At 45.7% G+C, this 26110-nt stretch overlaps 1 protein-coding gene across 1 annotated transcript in view; it reads left to right on the forward strand.

Annotated features, from left to right (window-relative positions):
* Positions 1-12791: 12791 nt before the first annotated feature.
* Positions 12792-26110, forward strand: part of SELENOI (selenoprotein I) — a 36308-nt gene continuing 22989 nt past the window's right edge. The window contains exon 1 of the mRNA XM_040992943.1: positions 12792-12986. Within this exon, the coding sequence (XP_040848877.1) occupies positions 12930-12986 (57 nt within the window). The 5' untranslated portion in view covers positions 12792-12929. The remainder of the gene's footprint in view (positions 12987-26110) is intronic.

Consider the following 26110-nt stretch of genomic DNA (forward strand, 5'->3'; position numbering starts at 1 on the left):
CTCCCTTGCAAAACATTCTCACTTCCTCCTGCCCAGCTGGAATATCGAGGTCGGAAGAGTCCGTTAGACAGAACACCCTTGTTGAAGGGAGGGAGCCGATCACAGAACACCTGGGCCAGCCCTGGATGCCTCAGCGCCACTAAATCCCACCAAATAGGGGTTTGCATTCCAGTGAATGAACACCCTGCTGTGTTAGGGCAACAGCGGAAAACCCAGGCCAAAAATACACTAGCAAGAAAATAAACCACAAAAATCAAAGAAACTTTGATTTTAGACCCTCAAAGCCATGAAGCCTTGCCAAAACAAACTAGAACACTCATGAAATGTGTCACTTAGAAACTGAGAGTCTTAAGGGGATCCCTTTCTAGTCATGGAATAAACCAGCCGATATTTTGATTGTGAGATGTTTAGATGTGTTGTTTTCTGTTCTTGCTTTTTTCAGTTCAATAATCATAAATTTTCCTATTGCTTTCTCGCACACAAAAAAGAAATATACAAAATGGGTATTTTACTTGAATGTGGGTTAAGTGTTTTTTTCCCCTTGGGTCACTTAAAAAAAAACTTTAGGGAGATGTAGTACAGTGGTTTAAGCCTCTGCTTGCAACGTCAGCACTGCATGCCAGAGAACAGGTCAGTCCCAGCCGCTCTGCTTCCAATCCAGCTCCCCGCTAATGCACACAGGAAGGCAGTGCAGGCAGAAAGTGTTGGAATGGATTCTGAGCTCCAGGCTTTGACCTGGCCAGACCTGTTGCAGCCATTTGGGGAGGGAACCAGGAGAAGGAAGAGCTCTGTCACTGTCTTTCCCTTCTCTCTCACAAGCTCTCTCTCATGTGCACACACTCTCTCTGATGCTCTGCCTTTCAAACAAATGAACATTTTAAAGGGTCAGTAAAGAATGGTCCAAGAAATGAACTATTACTCAGCAGTTGTAGGGTGAAAGTAAGGGTTTGAGAATATGGCTCCTGAACTTGTATGCAGACATTTAACCCCCAAGGTGATGTGAATGGTACCAACAGCGTGGACTTCAACCCAATTACCTGTGTTTGAGGGGTGCGCTTAATGGGAGGCCCTGAGGTCGCTGGGGTTTTATGCTCTTGAGGTAGTTTTTTCCAGAGGGTTGGCTGTAAAAACTGAGTTGGACCTCACTTCTCCACTTCCTGGTTTGTCACATGACTGCTCTCTCGCACAATTCATTACTGTCACCCTCCAGCCTCATCAGGTAGTCAAACCCAGCCTGCCTTATTTTGGACTGTGAGCTTCCAAAACTGTGAACCAAAATAAATGTTTTTCTTTCATTAAGTAGTTCTTCTTGGGCATTTTATTATAGTGATGAAAATCTAACAGAACAAACAAACCACAGATAATTTGATAATATCCTGCCATGTAGAAATTAAATGGATGACAAAGCCAGTACAATGGCTCAACTGGCTCATCTACCTTGCAACACCAGCCCCCCATATATAAGCGCTGGTTTGTGTCTTGGCTGTGGCTGCTCCACTTTTTTTTTTTTAAGATTTATTTATCTTTTTATTGGAAAGTCAGATATACAGAGAGGAAGATCTTCCATCCAATGATTCATTCCCCAAATGGCCACAACGGCGGTAACTGAGCCAATCTGAAGCCAAAAGCCAGAAGCATTTTCTTTTTTTTTTTTAAAGATTTATTTTTATTATTTTTTCATTGGAAAGGCGGATATACAGAGAGGAGAGACAGAGAGGAAGATCTTCCATCCGATGATTCACTCCCCAAGTGAGCGCAACGGGCCGATACTATGCCGATCCGAAGCCAGGAGCCTCTTGCGGGTCTCCCACGCGGGCGCAGGTTCCCAAAGCTTTGGGCCGTCCTCGACTGCCTTCCCAGGCCACAGGCAGGGAGCTGGAAGGGAAGCGGGGCTTCCGGGATTAGAACCGGCGCCCATATGGGATCCCGGGCGTGCAAGGCGAGGACCTTTAACCACTTGCGCCACCGCGCCGGGCCCCAGAAGCATTTTCTGATCTCTCACACGGGTGCATGGTCCCAAGGATTTGGGTCATCTCTGACTGATTTCCCAGGCCACAAGCAGGGAGCTGAATGGGAAGTGGGGCTGCTGGGATTATAACTGGTGTCCATATGGAATCCTGGTGCATGTAAGGTGAGGACTTTAGCCACCAGGCTACTCTGAGGGGCCCAGCTGCTCCACTTTTGATCCAGATCCCTGCTTCTGGCCTGGGAAAGCAGTGGAGGATGGCCCAAAGCCTTAGGACCCTGCATCACTGTTTGGAGAGTCAATCAGTGAATGCACGATCTTTCTCTATCTCTTCTTTTGTAAATCTGCCTTTCCAATAAAAGTAAATAAATCTTAAAAAATAAAAAAAGAAATTAAAAGAAGGATGGGTGTTGGGCATAGTAGTTGAATCCCAGCTTGGAACAGCTGTATTTCTATCACAGTTTCTGGTTCAAGTTTCAGCTATTGTATTTCTGATCAAGATAATAGACGATGATTCAAGTACTTGGGTCCCTGCCACCCACTTGGGAGACCTGGGTTGAGTGCCAGACTTTTGGTTTTGGCCTGACCCCAGCCCTGATGATTGTAAGCATTAGGAGAGTGAACCTACAGATGAGCAATTTCAGCTGTGTCTCTTTGCCTTTCAATTACAATGAAAAATCCAATAAATACAAATTAGAATGAATGAACTAGATCTCAGTATATGTCAACCTCAAAACTATGCTGAGTATAAGAAAAACGTTATGAGGTTAGAAATGGTACAATACCACTGAAGTAAGTAATGCACATACATAATACTGCACTGAGTCTGAATACTATTGCATATAATGAAAGTACAAAAACATGAATGGAAATGATACACAACTTCAAGGAGGTGATTGACTCTGGGGAAGAATAAGAAGGTGAGGGAGAAGATTCATAGTTGTAGCCTGAATATACAAACTCTGAACCCATGAAAGTTAGAATCTGTTTATGTACATGCCAAATACAGTCCCTTCCATGTGCTATAGTTGAGATGGATGAGGACGACGATGATGATGATGATAAGCAGATGAAGGAGCTTCTGTTTACAGACTGCCCCTGCTCTGGACTCAGATGCCATGTAGTTTATCCTTATGCCTTTTTCGCTGAAAGGTAGGTTTACGGCCACATTAAGACACATGACTTTTTTTTCCAGTTGAAAAAAATAAGTTATTTATGGATAGTGAGTGCTGGATCTTTTTTGAACATGCACATGCTGGTCTAACAGCTACACTGCCAGAGGAAATGAGCTCCCGGTCTGGGTCCCCAAAGTCCCATCCTGTGGGTCAAGTTTCTGCAGGATGCCCCTCCTCCTCTCCAGCACACACGGGAGTCCAGAAGGGCTGTTTCCTGTGATTGCCTTCACGCAGTCTGTCTACATCACGATGCAGGCACTCTACTTCTCCAATGTCTGGTTCTTGAAGAAAAAGCACCAGCTGGGTTGCTCACGGTCAGGGACACATCCCCTTGCCCTTGCCTCTGTTTCTGGCCTACAGGGGGGTAGTGATGAGAGCAGGTTGGCCAGAGCTGGAGCCGCTGTCTGCCCTGCAGCCTCTGGCATCAGCGACAGGGCACAGCTCAAGTTGCAAGTCTCTGAGATAAGGGAGGGATGACTCTCCCTTCAGGTTTAGGCAGATCAGGGTTTCAATGTTTAAAATAGAAATTAAAAATAATCCCCATAATCAGCAGCTCAAACAATACTGCATTTCCAGTTTCTCCCGCCCAGACTTCTCACATAGTGATCACATTCTAGGTCTTTCCAGGAAGTGAAGGGAGAGCCTAGGCCAACCCTTTGTCACCTCTGGGTTAGGCCCTAGGAACACCCACTGGAATCCACTGGCAATGCTTCTCAAAGGCAGTAGTATGTGCACAGCCTCTCCAGGAAGTCTGCAAGGCTGCCCTGGAAAGGCTGTGTAGTTTTTGAGTAACAAGGAGAGACTCAAAGTGACTCTGGCCAAGGCCAGGGAAACACTTCTGCCAGGGTTGCTTCTGTTAGGGTCCTGCTGTTGTTCTCTCCCAGCGCCTCCTCACTCTTCTTGGAGTCACCTCCCAGGAGCAAATAGGGAACAACTTTTATATCCTCTCTGTGCACATGCCGAACTTCTGGTCTCTGGCTGTGTAGAGTTCTGCAGCCTAATCAATACCATTCTCCCTTGATTTAATTCTCATGACCTGTATGCAGAAATGGTGTCAGATCACGCCACAAGACAGTCACTTACCACTCCAAATCAGATATCAATTTCTTTTTGTTTTTAAAATTTATTTTATTTTTTCAGGGTTGCTTGTGAGCCCCAAAATTAGTTCAGATGGACAGAGACTAATAAAGGTCAACTAGTTGATAATCATGCAGCCTGTACTTCACTGATCAGGCTTCCCATCTGGCTTTTCAGATAGACAGAGAGAGACAAACATATAGACATAGAAAGGCTGGAACAGTCAGGGAAATGGCCAATTAGCCTATAATCGCTCAGCCTGTACTTACTGGTCAGGCTCCCTGTTTGTTTTTCCTGGACTTTACTAGGTAGGATGTAGGGTTAAATTCTTCCTCACTCACTGGGTTGTTGGGGGTTTCCCTGCTCACCTGCCTAAAACTTTTCTATTCTTCAATTGTTAAAATGCAAAGTTCTGTAAAACCATGCTTAATCGCTATATACTGCAAAGTTGAAACTGTGGCTTAATTTTCTTCCCCCAAAAAACTATCAATTTATGTCTGTTAATGCTAAACAAGATGTAACAGTATGGAAACTTTGATGTTAAGTTTGTGCTTAGCTGTTATATACATGAATGGATGTTAATGTTGATGCTTCCACTGTTCCTGTGCCATACTGATTTAGGTTAAACTCAAAAACATGTTAGCCTGGGAGAAAAATGGGTTTATAGTAACTGGTTGTGTATATACTAAAGTTGATATGTCAAGGAATTATTTACAGGATACGGTTAAGAACTTGCATTTTCTGTCTACGGCCATACCACCCTGAACGCGCCTGATCTCGTCTGATCTAGGAAGCTAAGCAGGGTCGGGCCCGGTTAGTACTCTGATGGGAGAAGTTGCATTTTCTAACATGTTGGTCACTCAATACCATGTTGATTGGCTTCAAAAAAAAAATAAGAAATTATGCCATTTACAACAAGGTGGTCCCAACTAGACACCATTTTGTTCAGTGAAATGAGTCAATCTCAAAAGAACAAATACCATATGTCCTCTCAATCTAAGGAAACCATCATGGAAAGTGTAACTTCAATAATCTGATCCATACTGGTTTGTTAAAAAAAAAAAAGATTTTATTTTTATTGCAAAGTCAGATATACAGAGAGGAAGATCTTCCGTCTGATGGTTCACCCTCCAAGAGGCTGCAATGGCTGAGCTGAGCCAATCCGAAGCCAGGAGCCAGGAGCTACTTCCGGGTCTCCCACGTGGTGCAGGGTCCCAAGGTTTTGGGCCATCCTCGACTGCTTTCCCAGGCCACAAACAGGGAGCTGGATGGGAAGTGGGGCTGCCAGGATTTGCTTGGAGGTTTCATCATGTAGGCATAGTGGATTATGAACTCAAACCCAGCTCCTCTCCCCTCTCAGGAGGTGTGGCAGAGACTGGGTTGACATTTCCAAGCCTCTAACCACATGGCTGATTCCCATGGCAACCAGTCTCCCATACAAGGTAATCCGGAGGCACCCAGTCATCAGTCATCTCCTGGGCATATAAATGCTACCACTGTGCAGATTCCAAGGGGTTTAGAGCAGTGTGTGTGCCAGGAAACTGGAGCAGAGACCGAACACTTCTTACAATCCCAGCCAACTCAGAGGCGGCAAGGACCTTTCCCTAAGGAGAGGATCCTCCTTCCCCCATGTTTTCCTTGCTTTTTGTATGCTTTCCCTCTTTTCTATAGCCTATATGGGTTCCATATCAACAAATCATGCGTGCTCTTGGAAAATTTTCCTGAAAAAAATATGCTCTTATTTCTGGCCTACTTTTTCCACATGTCATTGGGTCTTATTCTGGGTAACTCAGATAAAGTCAGATATACAGAGAGAAGGAGAGACAGAGAGGAAGATCTTCTGTCCGATGATTCACTCCCCAAGTGGCTGCAATGGCCAGAGCTGAGGTGATCCGAAGTCAGGAGCCCAGAGCTTCTTCTAGGTCTCCTACACGGGTACAGGGTCCCAAGGCTTTGGGCCATCCTTGACTGCTTTCCCAGGCTGCAAGCAGGGAGCTGGATGGAAAGCAGGGCTGCTGGGATTAGAACTGGTGCCCATATGGGATCCCGGCACACGCAAGGCAAGGACTTCAACCACTAGGTTACCGCACTGGGCCCTTTAAAATTTTTTTTTCTGAGAGTTTAACTTTTCTGCCAAAGTTAAATTCTGAATGATTTCAAAGTTTTATGAGGACAAAAATGATTCCTACTCAACGGTGAAGATCCCTACATGGCTGCATGTTCAAACTAAAGTTGAAACAATTGTGGTTACATTTGGTTACCTCTGTAGGCATCAGGTGAGGCTAACTAACATTGCAAACAGAGATCTTATTTCTCAGGGAAGCCACTGTGGCTACTCATCTGAATGGTTTATATTGGGATGAGAGTTTTGTTTTCATTTAAGTGTGGTAGTGTGCAGAGGAGGAGGGGGAGGTGTGTGTGGGAGGTATTACTTCTGTGATCATAAAACACAGAGGCTGGACCATCACCAGAACTTCAAGAATGCTGATGATAAGGCTGTGTCCAGTGTGCTTGGCTCAAGATCAGATTCAAGAATAATGTTCCTTGTGTAATGCTTATAATGGAGAGACAATCACTTATCTTTCAGACAAGAATTACAAGTATGTAGACAGCCTAAATATACGAGTGTGAGCTGACTCTTGCCTCGTGTCACGTTGGGCCCCAGGCTCTCTCTAACCTTTATAGGGCCTCTCGAATTTGAACAATTGCTGAGACTACTGGTTCTGTGTTCAAAGGTTAAAAGTTAAAAAACGGCGAGACAGCTTCGAAGGGGCTGGTGGGAAAGACCTGACACAGAGCAGCAGGCACACACGTTCCTCCTTCGCTGACACGGGACCCAAGAGCTACTGATTCACGCTTGGCCTCAGTGTATCGCACAGGCCGTGGGCTGTGCCACAGGGTATGATTAATGACCTGCTTACACAGAGTTCCCTCTACATTCTTACCTAGGAAAACTACTACAGGAGAGGACAAACAGGCAGATAACCCCACCCCCTCGAGCTGGACGACTATAACCAGGGAATTCTCTGCAGCAAGAAGGAGCTTAGTGACTCTATTGAGCTCTCGCCTGGTTTTTGATTTTGAGTTTTTCTTCCAGCCTTGATTTAAAACTGACCTGGAACTTCTGTGTTGTTATTGACAACTTAGCTTGATAACTTGTAGAAACAGAGTGCAGTGGAGACATTAATCAGTTAAAAAGTTGATGATCTGTGCTTTTTAAAAAGGTATTTGATTGAGTCCAGTGCAATGGTTCAGTGGCTAAATCCTTGCCTTGCATATGCTGGGATCCCATATGGGCACTGGTCCATGTCCTGGTTGTTCCCCTTCCCTGTGGAAGGGGAAGCTCCCTGCCTGTGGCCTGGGAAAGCAGCAAAGGATGGCCCAAAAGCTTTGTGACCCTGCACCTATGTGGAAGACCTGGAGGAAGTTCCTGGCTCTTGGCAACAGATTGGCTCAGTTCTAGCCCTTGTGGCCACTTGGGGAATAAACCAGCACAAGGAAGATCTTCCTGTCTCTCTTTTTCTCTATAAATCTGCATTTCCAATAAAAACAAATAAATCTGGGCCCAGAGCAGTGGCCTAGTAGCTAAAATCCTTGCCTTAAATGCACCAGAATCCCACAGGGGTACCAGTTCTAATCCCGGCAGCTCTACTTCCCATCCAGCTCCCTGCTTGCAGCCTGGGAAAGCAGTCAAGAATGGCCTAAAGCCTTGGGATCCTGCACCTGCATGTGGGAAACCCCGAATAGGCTCCTGGCTCTTGACTTTGGCTTGGTTCAGTTGCAGCCATTGTGGCACTTGGGGAGTGAATCATCAGACAGATCTTCCTCTCTGTCTCTCCTTCTCTCTGTATATATGACTTTGCAATAAAAATAAATAAAATATTTTAAAAAAACTTTAAAAGATGCTTAACATGTAACACTTGTTTTTATGGAAGTCTATTACAATTATTTCAATATATTATATAGTAAAAACTAGTCAAATCAGGTAGTCACTATTTCCATTTCATCTCTATGTCTGGCGCCTAAGAGCTCTTCTTTTTTGGTACTTCATGTAGCATATAATATATTAAGATGACTTATTGTCACCCCACTGAGCTGTAGATCTGTGCTATTATTTTTAAAGATTTATTTATTCATTAGAAGAGTTACAGAGACACACACAGATAGTGATCTTCAATCCCCTTGTTCACTCTCCAAATGGCCACCCTGGCAGTACTGAGCCTGGCTGAAGGCAGAAGCCAGGAGTTTCTTTCTGGTCTCCCACATGGGTGGAGGGGCCCAAATACTTTTCCTAGGCCAGGGAGCTGGACTGGAAGTGGAGCAGCTGGGCTATCCCTGGCTTTTGGATGCTGGTATAGCAAGCAATATTTGAATCAGCTGTACCATATTGCTCCCCCCTTTATCTATAATTCCAGTTTCATTGGAAGCAAATTGGGCGACTTGTGGGCAAGATACACACATACCTTTTCTATTACTATGTTCTTTATAACTGGAACAACCATCTGCCTGGCCTACAGTCAAGAGGGATCTAGGAATGTTACACTATTTTGAGAAACGGATTTTGAAGCTAAGGCATGGCTTCTATCTTAAAGAAAGAATACATCTAATGTCTTTTGATAAACTTAAGACCTTTCTCATTGTGAAGACTTCCAAAACTTATACTGGGATTACTAATTGTATTAGCCCTTTAACTTCCGTTTTTCCAACTCTATTTATCTAAAATACTCTTCAGTTTAAACAAAACAGGATTTCCAAACATTGAAACTTTTTAAAAACAGGTTATATTACAAAGATGACAATATTGCTTCCATAATGAATTGGTTGATTTCTGTGACAATCATTCTGGAAGGAAAAATGCCTTTAGTGCATGAGACGTGGAAGAGATAAATTGTAATGGATGAGGAGGCAGACAGGGAAACAAGGCAACAAAAAGCCAAGCTCAGCATTGAGGGATAAAACAGCTCAGTGCAGACAGTGGAAAAAACCGGCCAACATAAAGCAGCTGCTGGCGGCTCTGAAGTGCCTTCGAGATAAAAGCTTCCTAGAAGGAAACTTAGGAAACCACTGAGAAAGATCCATTTCCTTGACAATTTTCTCTTTCAGGGTCAAAGTTCCTACTAGGGTTTATCCAGGCCTTAGATTCATGGAATTCAGGGAAGATGACATCTGCCAATTAGTTGAACTGGCTTAAATAAAATCATTTAACATGCGCTATGTAGTTACAGTAAGGAAGGGTATCTTTTTTTCCAGATGAGCTGATTTAGAGAGACTAAGTAAAACAGTTTCACTAATTTCAGACTACATAGAGATTGAGGCTCTCACTTTTTAAAAATGGGGGAACTGGACCTAAGTGAAGAAAGTTGTTTGGGATAAAAGAGCCAGTAACAGACTTGACAGCAATAATACTACCAATAATACAATTACTACTACTACTAACAGGGTTCTGTGTTGTGTGTTGGTTTAGGACACTGGAGCTCAGTTTCTGCTAACCTTCAGCAGGGAAGCAGCAAATTCCAACAGCTCTCACAGAATTCAAGTTGCTCTTTGGGAGAAATTCTGAAGAAAATATGTAAGGGGTTGGGTCTGCTGGCATCTGAAGGTATTACCAATAACTGCCCTTGATGAATTATTATTCGTTTGTACTCCAATCTTGTTTTATGGCTCTCTGCAGGTAACTGTGTTTTGCATGAATGAGGTTTATATCTCAAGGTTAAGTGCAATGCTTGCATTTAATGCCATTCGATGGCAGGTGTTTTCCCTTTTATTCTATTTATATTGATTAGCAGAAGCACGGTAGAGGAAATCAGCTATTTCTCATAAATAGTGGCATTTCTTGGCTGCACAGACTGATAAATAAATTGTCCCCGGCTCTGTCTGGATTCAATACAAAAGCTTGCCCATTTAGTGGTCAGGAGTGATTTAATTATAGTCCTTGCATAAAGGAGGAATCTTGGGGGAAGGATGCAGTTTCTTAGTTCTCCTTTCCTCTGAGCCCATTTTCTTTCAAAACCCGGTGAAATCTTTCTATTGCCTTTCTCCACAACTGGTCCTTCACAACATATCCTGATCACTGCACATATCCAATGAAATGAATTGATCATGCATTATTTGTGAGTAGTTGGGCAACAGGACTGTGGGGAAATGAAGAGGTATCAAGATACACATTTCCCCCTTGAGAGCAACTTTGACAAAGGACATTCAAGTGTATTGATGATCTACCTTGTGCCAGAAACACTAGATGAACTGCTATTGACTTACATCCTAAAGATGTTATCCTTTCAGAGGGGAAATAAGACATAAAGCAAGAATAATGGGCTTCATATATTTTGGGACTCCAGTAAGTGTTGAATAAAGGAAGGTGAGAAATATAGATGGTACCTCAAGGGGCCAGGGTAGGGCACAGCCATCCGTGCCTTGCATGCACCAGGATCCTGTAAGGGCGCCAGTTCTTGTCCAGGTTGCTCCACTTCCCTTCCAGCTTCCTGCTTGTAGCCTGGGAAAGCCATAGAGGATGGCTCAGGGCCTTGTGACCCTGTACCTGCAAGGGAGACACGGAGAAGGCTCCTGGCTTCAGATCAGCTCAGCTCTGGCCATTGTGGCCACTTGGGGAGCAAGCCAGCAGGCAGATCTTTCTATCTCTTCTTGCTGTATATGTGCCTTTCCAATAAAAACAAAGAAGCCACCATATGGCACAATATTGAGGTTCCTTGGTTCCCAATCAGGGGCTGCCTACTAGGGGATTTGGGTTTGTGATAATTGGCTCTGACCTGGCCCAGCCCTGATTGTGATGAGGGCATTTGGGTAATGAATTTGTGGATAGAAGATCTCTGTCTATCTTTTAAAAAAAAGTTAGTAAACTACAGGAACTGAATAAAAACATTTAAAAAAAAGGAGGGTCCAGTGTGATGGTTCACGCTGAGTGACTAAATCCTCACCTTGCATGGATGCGCTGGGATCCCATGTGGGTGTTGGTTCATGTTCCGGCTGCACCATTTCCCATCCAGCTCCCTGCTTGTGGCCTGGGAAAGCAGTGGAGGATGGCCCAAAGCCTTGGGATCCTGCACCCCAATGGGAAACTTGGAGGAAGCCTCTGGCTCCTGGTTTTGGATTGGCTTAGCGCCAGCCATTGTGGCCACTTGGGGAGTAATTCAGAGAATGGAGGATCTTTTTATCTTTCCTTTTCTCTGTAAAATCTGCATTTCTGATAAGGAAAATAAATCTACCAAAAGAAACAACAACAACAACAACAAAACAACCAGGGGAGTGGAGTCAAGCCATCAGGGGATGTTTTTACAGACCCAGAAGCTCACCAAGAAGGTGGCTTAACTGCTTTTGCTGTGATGCCTCTGTACGGGTTATGCAATCTGATTACATTTTCCTGAACTGAGAAGTAGACCAGGGACCTTCCACTGCATTATGCTGTCATGATGGTTGGCGACAATGTACGTCAGAGTTCTCTGTTCAGAAGGCGCTCTATTGAAAGTAGCAACTCTTATTAGAGTTGATTGTCACCAGATACACAGTATCCAGGGATCAACTGGGCTCCAGCAAACGTGTAAACACTTCTTGCCATGGCATGTATGGACCAGTCGGGGCTGAGATCAGCGCCTGGATCTGCTGGGGAGACTGCAGCTGTCTCAGGGACAGTCTGCTCTCTGGTCGGAAGCCGACAAGTGATCAGAAGCAGGTGCAAGGCTCACAGGTGCTGAGGGCCCCTTACCCAGCTTCTGAAGTTTTTTATGGGGCGCACAGAGCCTCACCCAGCTAGTGTAGGAGCCCAGCCTGCTCCACATCAAACCAGGCTTACCAAGGTGCCACCGCATACAGCAGGGCGGAGGAGCGGGAGCCCCAAGGCCGCTGTCCATAGACCTGTTCCGGCTGGCTCTTCACCGCAGGGAGGGGACGTCCTAACCGAGGCGACCCTGACCTGGCCCGCAGGCACTCACACCCCGGGCCACGCCTGGCAGCACTGTGGCTCCACATTCCCACCCACGTGCCCACCCAGCGGCTTAGGACCACACAGAGACGCACACACACACACACACACACACACACACACACACACACACACACACACACACACACACACACACAGGAACACACACACAAACACACAGAGACGCACACACACACAGGAACAGACACACACACAGGAACAGACACACACACACACACACACAGGAACACACACAGACACACACACAGGAACACACACACACACACACACACACACACACACACACACACACACACACACTCCACCTGCCCCTAGAGGCCAAGCAGCAAAGCCCACTGGGAAATTGACCTTGCGCTTCCGCTCCTTGCCTTACCTCAGCTCACCAATTTTGACGCTAGCGAATGAAAAGACGAGAACAGCCGGGGGGCGGGACTTAGAGTTGTCCGATCCGCGCCGATTGGACTGCGACGACGCCAAGCCAGGGGCCGCAGGAGAGGGCTTGGCAACCCTCTCTCGGTGGGCGGGGAGCCGTGAGGGCTGCGCATGCGCGCTGGCAGGCGACGGAAGAGGCCGCGGCGGCGACGCGTGCGCGGTGGGCGGAGCGCGGATCCTCCAGCCCTCTTGGCCAGCCCAGGTCTTCCCATCCTGGACCGCGGCCGGTGTGCTGTGCTGTGCTGTGCGGTGCTGTGGTGCTTCAGCGCTTCGTCGCAGGAGGAGAGTCGCTGCCGAGTGGGCGCTCGGCTTTCGCGTCGTCATGGCTGGCTATGAATACGTGAGCCAGGAGCAGCTGGCTGGCTTTGATAAGTACAAGGTAGCGAGGGCTGGCGGACGCCCCTCCTGTCCCTCCTCGCCCCGGCCTCGCCCAGGCGGCTGAGGGGCCGGCGCGGTCCGTGTCACCTTGTGCCGCGTGGCTCCGGGCGGGCTCCGGGCATGGGGAGTGGGGAACAGTCTTGCGAGTCCTGAGGTTTCGAGGGCAGGGAGCACCCCCACGGAAAAAAGGGAGCCAGAGGATTTTCTGATTCTTTTGAGTTTCCCTGGAAAGGATGCCATTCTCCCAGCGGTGCATTAATTGCTTTCTATTTGAATGGACCTCTCACCTGCCTCCCTTGCACTAACGACGTCGGAGACGGAGGTTATCTTTTGCGGGGTGGAGTTCGGGGAGGGGAGTGCGTACCTGAGACCACCCCACTGGTGCGCTGTCCCCTCCCATGGACGCCCGGGAAGTCAGCTTGCAAGGGAAGGACCCTGGTCTGCTGCCTGCTGCCTACCGGCCTGGTGCCTAAGGCATTTGGCCCTCCTGGGCAGGGCGCTTGAACCCCATTCAGCTCCCCTTTGACTTGGGTGAGCTGCGGGTGGGAATTTCTTCCGTGCAAAGGATGGGTCCGGGTTTGGGAAGCGCCTGGCACGTGATGATGATCTCCTTCGTGCTACTGGTTAACTTTCCTGCAAATCTGGGGTCTCCTTTGCTGAACTCTTTTTCAAAGACTGGCCACTCAGCAGCCAGACAGCCACTACCTGCCACCCACCATGATGAGTTCCATGCTGCTGTTAGTAGGGGGAATGAATGAGTAACCTGAAAAAAGTCTTAAGGCTTTGGCTAAACTGGGATTGGCTTTGGCTAAACAAACAAACAAACAAACAACAAAACTGTAAGTGGACCTGAAGGCCATGCAATATAATCCTTTCTTCCCAAGAACTATTGTAGTGTGATATGCTGAACACGGATGAGGTCCTAAAACCATCAGTGGCTCAAAGTGAAGTTTGTAACTCAGATGGGAGAGGGTGTGTGTGTGTGTGGGGGGGCCTTACAGCTTTCTGAAGCTGTTAACCAGACACTTCGTTTTGTCTTAACCTCCTGTCCCCCTTTTTTGTTATCTGTTCAGCACTGTAAATATTGACAGAGAAAACATTTTTTCGCCCTAGTAAATCCTGCCTTTGTCAGTAACTGCTGATCCTGTTTCATGGGTGGCAGCGCCACCAGGAATGTCATTTATCTTAGAGGCAGCCTTTCTTTAAACTTATTTTTTCTACTGGTTGGGTGTCGAGTGTCCTGTTACCAGGAAATTTCAGCGTGGTTTTCTGTTCCCCACTTTTCTCTTATCTTAGTCCCTGTGTCTGACAGCAGATTTCCTATCCTGGAAAACAAAGGTCGATTTAGCAAGTGTCTAGTGGTCATGAAAATACACGTTGCTGGTGGTGTTTTAGTCACAATGTGGAGTTCCTTGGGGGGGAAAAAAGGCTTAGGAGCTCTACATTTTTCAAGTATTTTCTTTATTTAGAGCTGTGACAGATCTAGAAGCGTCCAAAGGGAAAGAAACAAGTGGGGTTAATTTTGCTGGAATATGAGTTGTGCGTAGAAGCCTTTTTTCTTTCTGCTATTGAGGTGCCTTTTTTTTTTTAAGATTTATTTATTATTTTCATTGGGTAGGCAAATATATAGATAAGGAGATACATAAAGAAAGATCTTCTGTCTGCTGGTTCACTTCTCAAATGGCTGCAATGGCCAGAGCTGAGCTGATATGGAGCCAGGAGCCAGAAGTTTCTTCTGGGTCTCCCGTGTGGGTGCAGGGCCCCAAGGCTTTGGGCTGTCCTTTTTGCTTTCCCTGACCACAAGTAGGGAGCTGGATGGGAAGTGCAGCAGCTGGGATTAGAACCACTGCCCAAATGGGATCCTGGTGCGATCAAGGTGAGGATTTAGCCCCTAGGCTATCGCTCTAGGCCCCAAAATGATTTTTTTAAATATTATTGATTTTTTAAAATTAAAACATTATAAATGGGTAAGGACTCAAAATCCTCAAGAGACCTTTTTTCTTTGCTGTGACCTTTCATAGCAGAGTAAAGAGATGAGAAAAACTCATACTTTAAAAGCAGTTGATGAAAGAAATTGCTTTTCAAATAGCTTCATTTCTGTATCTTCCTTGGAGGTTTGTCTGAAAGCGACAGTTGCACGCCTGACAGTTAATGTAAGAATTATTGCTAAAAAGGGTGCTGTGTAGACTGTTTATTAGCTTTCTGTACCGGCTGCCAGTGCTGAAGAAAGCATGCACTGGATTGTGTTAGTGCCCTGCTAGCACTTGCCTTCCCCATTATGTTGCTTAACACAGTTTGATTAAACAGTCGACTGGTTAGTTGAATCTCTGCTTTCTCATTGAGGATAGGAGTTCTGGGAGGGCAGGGCCTGTAGCCATCTTGTTCAGCAAAATATTGATGGATTGAAAATGTAAAAGGGTGTGGAAGAAGGCGCTGGACATGCAGGTGATATGAGGAGATTTCTGTGTTTTGAATGTGAAGATGTCAGGGGTTTAAGGCCCCACTGGTCGCTGTCTGTACCGCAGATCCTTTGTTTGATCTTGAGGGTTTTCACTCTCTTGTGCCCTGTCATTCCTGCCCTCCATCTTACCTGACTTTAGTGCAAACCTTTGTAGCTGAGGGATTCCCCCCCTCTTGAGGGTTCACTGGCTGCTGCAATGTGCCTCAGCCATCCAGTCCAGGCTTACTTGCTAGTGTAGCTGCTGGCTTCACATTGTTTCATTTTGCTGCAGAGAGGTGTACTGTGAACCAACCTGTTTACTTTTTTTTTTAAAGATTTATTTATTTTATTACAAAGTCAGATATACAGCGAGGAGGAGAGACAGAGAGGAAGATCTTCCATCCAATGATTCACTCCCCAAGTGACTGCAACTGCCAGTGCTGTGCTGATCTGAAGCCATGTTCCAGGAACTTCTTTCAGGTATCCCACGCGGGTGCACGGTCCCAAGGCTTTGGGCCATCCTTGACTGCTTTCCTAGGCCACAAACAGGGAGCTGGATGGGAAGTGGAGCTGCCGGGATTAGAACCGGGGCCCATTTGGGATCCTGGGCATGCAAGGCGAGGAGTTTAGCCGCTAGGCCACGGTGCTGGGCCCCAACCTGTTTACTTTTAAGAATATAGTTTCATCCTATTATAGGAGTTCATTGACTTGGTTGACAATAAGAACAAACTGATTTCACAAATCATGGTAACTGGTAGTTTATTTACTAGTAAATTACAGTAATAATTACCAAGTCTTCAAGGGTAGACCATTGACATGTTGATGAACATGCTACACAGCCGGAATTTGGTCTTCAGCTTCGCTGGTTAATGCAGGTTTTTTTTTTAATATTTTATTTATTTTCATTGCAAAGTCCAATATACAGAGAGGAAGATCTTCCATCCAATGATTCACTCCCCAAGTGACCTCAATGGATGGAGCTGCACCTGTCTGAAGCCAGGAGCCAGGAGCTTCTTCTGGGTCTACCATATGGGTACAGGGCCATCCTCAGCTGCTTTCCCAGGCCACAAGCAGGGAGCTGGATGGGAAGCAGGGCTGCTGGGATTAGAACTGGTACACATATGGGATCCAGGCACATGCAAGACGAGGACTTTAGCTACTAGGTCACTGCACCGGGCCCTTGTTTTGGTTTTTAATGACTAATTTATTGAGAGCTGAGACATACGAGAGAAACAGAGACAGAGAGCCCCATCCACTGGTTCACTTCGATGCCATCTGCTCCCCCATACAGTTTGATTTTGTTTGTTTGAAAAGTGTTTATGAAGGGACTGCTCTGTCAGGTGCAACACTGAGCCTGTAAAATTAGCTGAACTGCAGTTTCTCACTTCAGAGAACCCAGTTTGGTGGCATCTGGGTGTATAACTAGACAGTTATAAATAGTTAAGTGATGGCATTAGGGAAGGGTTGGGTGTTGTGGGAGGGGAGAGCAGGCAGCTCCCAGGGCGTGGATGGATCAGAGCTGAGAAGGACTTCAGAGGGTGTGGAGGTCAAGGGGCAAAGGTTAGTTTGAAGGATGAAGGCTGAGCAGGTTCCGTGTCGCTGAGTGAAGGGGGAAGGCAGTGGAGTGCAGAGACACAGCCGTGTGAGGGCTTGCTGGGACCTGGAAAAGAGGGAGCGTGTTTAGGCACAGGAGGGACAAGGGATGAGACTGCAGGGGAGGGGGAGTCCTGTTGGAGGGGATGATTTGACGTGAAGAAGTTTCGCATTTAGCAAAATTAGCATCTTTGCCATCCAAGAGCCACTGGTGTCAGAGACATCTGGGGAAGGTGTTTGGTAAATTCCTAGGTGCTTTTTAGCTTTACGTGGGACAGTGTTACTATCTGCAAATGGAACAGATACCACAGGAGGGTTTAGGCACATCTTTGAGCTCTACAGTCTGAGCAGTCACTGAAGAGCTTCAACTGGATCAGATTTGACTTTAGAAAGCTGCCAGGTAGCGTGGAGGATGCATGGGTGGGAGTGGAGTTGGGGATTGAGGCTGCTGTGCATAAAGCGAGGTAAGAAATGTTGAGAAGGCCTGCGTCAAGGTGGTGGAGACAGGAGGGAAGGAGTGGGGGTTTGATTAACTTGCTCCCTGACTTTGGTCACATGTAGGCTTACTTTGGCCTATACTTTGTTTTAAAATTAGAATGTTTAGGAGCGGGTTTAAAATGCCACTTGGGATGCCCACATATCGGAATTGGTCCTGAGTTAGTTGCTGCTAATGCACAATCTGTGGCAAGCAGATGGCTCAAAGCAGTTGGGTTGCTGTCATTCCCGTGTGAGACCCAGGTGTCCCTGGCCCCTGGCTTCAGCCTGACCCAGTTCCAGCTCTTGTGGGCATTTGTTTAGTGAGCTAGCAGGTGGAAGATATCTTCCTATCTCTGCATTTAATTTGATAAGTAGACATAAAAGCAAAATTAATATCTTCCTCACAGAAGTCCCTCTTTCTGAACTCTGTAGAGAGTAGAAATTGGACAGCACTGGCCCTGAACTTCCTCTCCACAAGGATCAGCTAGAGCCAAGTAGTGCCTGACCTCTGGCAGAGTGGATTCGCTCTCCTGGCGTCCCTTTTCTGCCAGTGCTTCATGCAGATCTGCCTTGTTCAGTTTATCTGCATGATGTTTGGAACCCTTGAGTTAACGTGGTAACTTGACTAGCTAGCCGCAAGTGGTGTGGAGCTAAGGAGTCTGAAATGACTCAAACTCTCTCGTAGGATTGACTGGGTGGTACAACTGATGAGTTACTAAGGTTGGGGATTAGGAATCATCCTACTAAAATGCTTTTCAAAAGAGTTACAATAACCTTTTGTACAGGGCACTGAGTATTGGATGGGGTCACAAGAAGGTATGGCCTGTGGGCTTGTAATTAGAGGAAACTTGTTTGAGGGGCCCAGTGCCGGGGTTGAATGGTTAAATTCTTACCTTGCAAGCTCTGGGATCCCATATGGGATCCGGGTTTATGACCTGGCTGTTCACTTTCTATCCAGCCCAGTGCTTGTGGGCTGGGGAAGCAGTAGAGGACGACCCAAAGCCTTGGCGCCTTGCACCCACGTGGGAGATCTGGAGGAAGCTCCTGGCTCCTGGCTTCAGGATCAACTCAGCTCTGGCTGTTGTGGCTATCTTGGGAGTTAAACCAGCAAATGGAGGGTCTGCGTCCATAAATTTAATATGCCTTTCCAATAGAAATAAGTAAATCCTTTACTGCTTCCTCTCCCAAAAAGAAAAAAAGTTGTTTTGAAGAAGTGTCACTTTTTGGTGGCCAGTGTTATAACAGACCATTATACTACTGCCTGTGTCTCCAGAATGCTAGTTTAAGTCCTGGCTGTTCCATTTCCAGTCTAGCACCCTGCTAATGTCCTGGGAGGGCAGGCCCAAGTGTTTGGACTGGGATGGGGTTCCTGGCTCCTGTGGCCTGACCCAGACCTGGCTATTGTGACCATTTAGGGAGTGAACTGGTAGATATATCTCTCTGTACCTCTGCCTTTCAAATAAACAAATCTTTGTTTTCTTATATTCTTTTTTTTTTTCAAATGATTTAAAAAGAAATATCACTTGAGGAGGAATGGTTTTGAATATTTGAACACTTTTTCCTCCTGAGAAACAGTATGAAAAGTTATTTTGTAAGTAATATGTATTTATTTGAAAGGGGGATAGAGAGAGACAGAAAATCTTGTGCTTTGCTTGTTTACTCCCAGATGCTTGGAACAGCTAGGGCTGTGCCAGGCTGGAGCCAGGAGATAGGAACTCCATCTTCGTCTTACGTGTGTTGGTGGGGCAAGTGTTTGGGTCATTTTCTGCTTCCTTTCTAGGTATTTTATCAGGAAGCTGATTGGAAGTGAAGCAGCTGGGACTCAAACTGGCACTTTGGTATAGGGTGCTACTATCACAGTGCTGGCTTAACCCACTGTGCCACAGTGCTAGCGCTGAGAAATTCTTGATCTTCTGATTTTTGTTTATTGTGACTGCAAATTGATTGTAATATGTTAATGAGCATCACCTGGATGCTACAGTTAATTCAAGCACAACTTATCTTTAGTTATACCCTCTGGTCTCCTAGCTGTGGGGAACTGCCTTCTCTTCCAAGTAAGTACATTCATAAGGCTTGACAAATATCCAAATGGTCTTAGGGTTTTATACATGCCCTGTCGAAAGGATTATTTCCGCAGGTAGGAGAATGAATGACTGAAAGAAGAATGTGGAAGAAACTGCTGCAGATTTGGGGAGAGAAAGCTTTAGTGGAGGGGTGAAAAGTTCTACCTTTTTAGGTATTTATTTGGAGGAAACATATGTAACTGGATCTTTTACCACCTTCTGAAGACCGGTTGGTTGATGATGGCTTGCTTCTGCAGCTGCTGTAGTGCTGGGGTGTGTAGAGCTTCACAGGATACGGATTTGCCCACTGCTTGTTGTAGACTTGAGGAAATACGTTCTTATCAAAGTGACCGAAGAGAAGTAAGGTGTAGAAACCCAAAAGACCATAGTACACGAGGAAGGCAGTGGGCGTGTGAGGGCACAGGCCCTGCCTCCGGAGCTCCGTGGAGGAAGGCTGGCAAGAGCAGCATCATAAATACTGGATGATAACAACGATAATAAACATTTATCAAGTACTGTGTGCCAGGCATTATTTAAATCCTTTACGTTATCTCTTGTGATATTCGTAACTGCCTCTGGAAGTGAAGGCACTATTATTTTCCCTGTTTTGCTGGGACACCAAGGTTAAGTTGCTTGGTCAAGGTTCCACAGTCAGTAGTGGAGCTGAGAGTTGAGCCCAGGCAGTTTGGCTGTGAAGTCAGTATTCCTTATGCTGTGCCGCCTCTTCAAGCAAAGAATGAAATACCAACTTTGCCTGGCAGGTGCTACCTGGTTTTGTATGACGTCTATAAATGTTAGTGCAAAGACCTTCAAACTTACGTGCTTAATTGCATGTGTGTCTAATGTTTGCATTTGGGAAAAATGCACTGTGAGGAAAAAAATGTTTATGTTTAAATTGGCATAGCAGGCAAGTGGGCTTGTGTTTCCTAGCCAGACATTTGATTGAGTGTGGTGCTCTCTCTGCTTGTGTTCAGGGCATATGTTCTAAGACCCCCACAGGCTGCCCAAAGCCTTGGATAGTACCAAAACCTGTTATAGGAAGGTTTTTTTCTATATATCCATATATCCTTATGATAACATTTAACTTATTGATTAGGCACAGTAGGAAATTGACAGTAACAACTACTAATAAAATAGAACAGTTTTAACTATGCTGTAATGAATGTTATGTAAATGCAGTCTCTGTGCCCCTCAAAGTGTCTTGTACACACCCTTCTTTTGGATGAAGGGAGATGACAGCGTAGGTGACAAGAGGTGGGCATTATGACACAACCTTAGGTTACTCCTTAGGGCTTACCAGAACATAAATACTGCCTGGGGTCTGCTGTTAAGAGAACAAATGACAGGGGTGCTGGAATGGTTCACGCGCCTGCTGCGATGGAGTGAGATTTCATTACACTACTCAGAATAACACACAGCTTAAAACTTGAATTATTTATACCTGGAACTTTCCATTTATTATTTTCTGCTAACAGTTGAGCACAGGTAACTGAACTACAGAAGGCAAAACTGCAAAAAAGGAGGGACCGTGGAACTAAGAACATTTCATTTATGGTCAGCTCTAATTGAGATGAACTAATTAGCTTTGGGGCGAATAGTAAAGGAACTCACATACTAGCAGTGTGCTCCTCAGGAAGTAACTTCGTCTCTTTAACTAGATTGCCTTGTTTGAAATGGTGTAGTACCTACTTTGTAGAGGCATAATGCTTGAATGAACTAATACATTTTTTTTAAAGATCAATTTTTATTAGAAAGGCAGATTTACAGAGAGAAGGAGAGATAAAGTCTTCCATTTGATGATTTACTCCCCAGATGGCCACAAGCTGGAGTTGAGCTGTTCCGAAGCCAGAAGTCAGGAGCTTTTTCTGGGTTTCTCACACGGGTGTAGGGTCCCAAGGACTTGGGCCATCCTGCGCTGCTTTTCCTAGGCCATAAGCAGAGAGCTGGATTGGAAATGGAGCAGCTGGGACACAAATTGGCACTCATGTGGGATGCTGGTGCCATAGGGTGTAGGATTAGCCAGTTGAGCCACGGTGCTGGGCCCTGGGTTGAGATTTCTAAAGCATGTGGCACATAATTCTACATTAGTGAAAGTAAATCAGACACAAACATGCCAGACATTTGTGCTTCCCTGGTTTGGAGCATTAACGGATACGTAACGTGTTCCCTCCTGCAGACCTCCCAGGAGGAAGAGCAGGGGGCGTATACTCGAGTGAAGGGTCAGGGTTGCAACTTGCTGGGCGGATGGAAAGGGTCATGAGGGGCCTGTGTGTAGTTAAGGTCCCACAGATAGTCTTTGACTTCAATTTTTTTTTTTCCCAAAAGAATAATAATTTGTTTTGAACTTTAAAATCTCCTGCCCTTGGTTGTATTGATGGGCTTACGGATAGGATTTCTGGTAGCGAGTTCAGGCACCAGGGCCTATCTATGTTCTGGGCTCCTTGTGATGGAGTCAGCTACCAGCAAGCAAGCCAGCCCAGCCGGGGGAGGATGGATTTGATCTCCTTGGAAGCCTCATTCACATATTTCTGGTAAAAAGCCACCAGAGCTTTGGCAGTGGCCTGGTGGGTAGGATAAACCTGAGCCACACAGCCACCACCTTGCACTCGGACTCGGGTTACCACACCTGTGAGCTCCTATGAGCTGTTCCCTGCCCTGAGGCAGAGCAGGTTCCAGGCCCTTGTATCACAGTGTAGCGTGTGGCTCAGTCATGTCCAGAATGTTCACCTTTATCAGGCTGTCATTGCCCAACTTGTGGCACACCCTGGCTGAGCTGTCTCCTTGTACAGGAAGATCTGCATGGACTGTAGTGGGCCTTAGTTGCTATGGCTTGTGGGCACAGAGTAGAGAGCATCTCCATGGGGCACCAAAACCAGTAAAAGACCTTTTTCGTTCTTTTTGTAGTCACATGCAATAACAGTAGATTGGTCAGAGTGAATGGTTTTTCCTCTAATGTTGTCCTCCTATTTAAGCAACTGCTGTGGCTTCCATGTGTTTATCATATATTTGAGCTATAGATTTCTCATGAGGACTTCAAGTTCCTTTACTAAATTACTCCGCCTTTTGTCTTATCTTCTTATCTCTTGTTAAAGCTTACTTTCTTAAGCTTAGCAGGCAAACCTGTTTGTCTTCTAATTTGCATATGTTTGTCTAATTACTCTAACTCTTCTGCCACACTGCTCTCTTCACTTGTTAGCAGATTAAAAAAAGAGTATTCACTGAAATGAGAACTGGGTGCTCACTGAGTCATGTTCTCCGTGGGTGTAGTTCTTGAAGTCTTGGTTGATTAAAAAGTAGTTTAAAGAAACTTTCTGCTTCCATTCCATTAATATATGCCTTCCCTGTTCTCCCTTTTCATTTTAAGCTTAGATTTGGTGGTTTCATATCTTAGCTTGCTGGTAGCACCGTGCCTGCATTTAGTGGGCACTTAAGGAATGCTTGCCGAGCTATATTACACCTCTTGTTTGCAACGCAGTGTTTAATGTCATGGGAAGGAGGTAGGTGTTGCCCACTCAATTGTGACTAGTGGCTTCTCCTTCACCGTAGCAGCTGAGGGAAGCCCCCACTTGCTTCTGTTATTAGTGGTCTTCAAACTTGAGCATGCATCAGACTTGCCTGGAGGGCTTGTTCCAGGGTGAATTGCTGGTTCCCACTCCTACAGTGTTTGAGTCTGTAGATCTGGAACAGTGTCCAAGAATTTGCATCCGTTTTGGAAGCTGCACCTTGAGAACCGTAATATCAGAGAGAGATTCTATTACATTGCAATCTGAAGAGCAGTTAAGAAAACCAAGAAATGAACTTAAATGAGCAAGAGGTTGTATTATTGTAGTGTTCATGTGTTAGTTCTCAAATGTTAGGTAATCCTGACTTTAGAACTTCAGGATATCTCTAAAAAGAAGATCTGAAAATGTGTGCTAGAAGGTATGTGGAAATACCCATTTCAAGATATGGGATCCAGGTAGTTTATGGTTGTGTTTGAGTCAGGATAGGGTAGTTTGGTTCAAAACAAGTGACAGTTTCATAGACGTGCACCAAAATCATTTGAATTTTATTAGACTCAGAAAGGACTTAGTTCTTGCTACCACTCGGTACTCTAACCGCCCATATCAGATTTCTGGTTCAGGTTCTTGGTGGTGATGTGCCCAGGAGGGCATCGGAAGATGGTCCAGCAGCTTGGGCTCCTGCCACTCCATTGGAGAGTTGGATGGAGCTCCTGGCTCCTGGCTTCAGTGTGGTCCAGATCAGGCTGTTGTGACCAGTTGGGGAATGAAGCAATGAATGGAAGATGGCTATTTCTCTTTCTGCCTCTACTCCTTCTCTCTGTGTTTCCCTCTCTTGTTCATGCTCCATTTTTCAAATATATGTAAAATTTTTTAAAGAGTTCTCAACTTGCTGCGGCAGATGGTGTTTTGCAAGGGAATAGCACTGACAGGTTAAATTGCACTGCTACTTTAATAGACATGCAAATGAGTTCTTACCTTTATTCAGATGTGCAAATATTCTGAATGTTTATTAAGTTTCTACTTTGTGCCAGAAACAGAAAGGATCTGGTTGAGAAGCTTTTCATGCTCTCAACCCTTTATGTCCTTGGGCTCAGTGAAGGCTCATATTTCTCTGTGAAAATTAGCTCTTTTGGCTTCCTTGATATTTATTTTGTATTAACATTTTTAAAAATTTAGTGTCTAGTCAGACACTTTGCATTTTTAAAAAAGTTTTATTTATCTGTATTTGAAAGGCAGATTTACAGGTAGAAAGAGAGACAGAGAGACAGCTTCCATCCACTGGTTCACTCCCCAGATGGCCCGTATGGTCAGAGCTGAGCAGATTGGGAACTAGGAGCCAGGAACTTCTTTCTGGGACTTCCCCCATGTGGGTGCTGGGTCCCCCACGTGGGTGCTGGGTCCATCCTCAGCTGCTCTTCCAGGCCACAAGCAGGGAGCTGGATTGAAAGTAGAACAGCCAGGACTAAAACCAGTATCCATATGGAATGCTGGTGCTGGTGTGCCAGACCCTTTATTAACAGTTTTTAATGATTGGGTTCCCTTATAGTTTTGTGTTTAAGTGACCTAACTTAGCTGGAGGAAGGGAAACTCATCTGGAAAATTGGAATATTCTGGCTCAAGAATTGACTTGGTAGATGGTGGGACTCACATTGACCTCTGTGGGTTGTGATTTTTTCTCTCTTTTTTAAAGATTTATTTATTATTTTTATTGGAAAGACAGATATGCATAGAGAAGGAGATACAGAGAGAAAGACCTTCCATCTGCTGGTTCATTCCCCAAGAGGTCTCAGCAGCTGGAGCTGAACTGATCTGAAGCCAGGAGCCCGAAGGTTCTTCCAGGTCTTCCTCATGACTGCAGGGTCCCAAGGCTTTGGGCCATCCTCCACTGCTTTTCCAGGCTACAAGCAGGGAGCTGGATGGGAAGTATAGAAACTGGGATGTGAACTAGCTCCTATATGGAATCCTGAGCATGTAAGACAAGGATTTAACCACAAGGCTATCACTCCGGGCCCTATTTTATTTTTATTGGAAAGACAGATATACTGAAAGGAGATACAGGGAGATATGGAGAGAGAGATCTTTTGTCTGTTGGTTCACTCCCAAGTGGCCTCAATGACCAGAGCTAAGCTGATCTGAAGCCAAGAGCCAGGAGCCTTCTTCAGATCTTCCATTAGGGTGGCAGGCTCCCAAGGCTTTGGGGCATCCTCGACTGCGTTCCCAGGCAACAAGCAGGGAGCTGGATGGGAAGTGGAACAGTAGGGACACAAACCGATGCCCATATGGGTCTCAGCACGCATAAGGTGAGGCTTTATGGGTTGTGAATTTGTAAAGACTTTATGCCTAAGCCCAATAGAATAATGATAGCTGTCCTCAAGGGAGGGACCCTAGTACCACATACCATACTAACTGTGGTGCTTCATTTTACACAGGGAGGGGGAAAAAAAGCCCTCTTTGGCTGCTGATGGCTCCTGCCATTCTTTGGCTATGGCTTTCTCCCTCTGTCTCCATCCACTCGGTTGTCATGGTACTCAGTATGGCTTGTGGTTCTTCACTTGTTCTCTCATGCTAGGCTTTAGACATGGTAAACACAGGAAACCTCTGGTCTTGTTTTTCTTCCCTGAGGTCTAGCACCGACCCTGGCGGAATCCTAGGCATTGTGTCATGAATGTCCAGCTCCCTCCATGAACGAAGAATGAGCTATTCCTTATTTCCCAATTTGGGCTGAAGTAAAAAGAAACAAAGTTTGATGTGTTAGAGTGTTGGAGAGGGTCAAGGAATGGAGGACAAACACTTCAGTTGTTTTTTCTTCTCCTCTTGCAGGAGGGAGAAGGGATAAGGGCCACTCCGAGATGTCAAAATACATAAACACCCAGGGTTGGGAGGTGGTCATGTGATGGCATTAGAGACTTGCATGTGGCTCAGCCTAGCCTGCTCCTAGTCCCACCTCTCGCTGATGCAAGCAACAGCCTTGCCCAGCCTGCCTCATCTGTAGCCCTCATGTTACCTGGCGGATATTGCAGCCAAGTTGGTCTGACCTGCAACCTGTCCT

The sequence above is a fragment of the Ochotona curzoniae genome, unplaced genomic scaffold (genome assembly GCF_017591425.1).
Source record: "Ochotona curzoniae isolate NIBS_2020 unplaced genomic scaffold, NIBS_Ocur_1.0 contig_883, whole genome shotgun sequence".
In the NCBI taxonomy this organism is placed as follows: Eukaryota; Metazoa; Chordata; class Mammalia; order Lagomorpha; family Ochotonidae; genus Ochotona; species Ochotona curzoniae.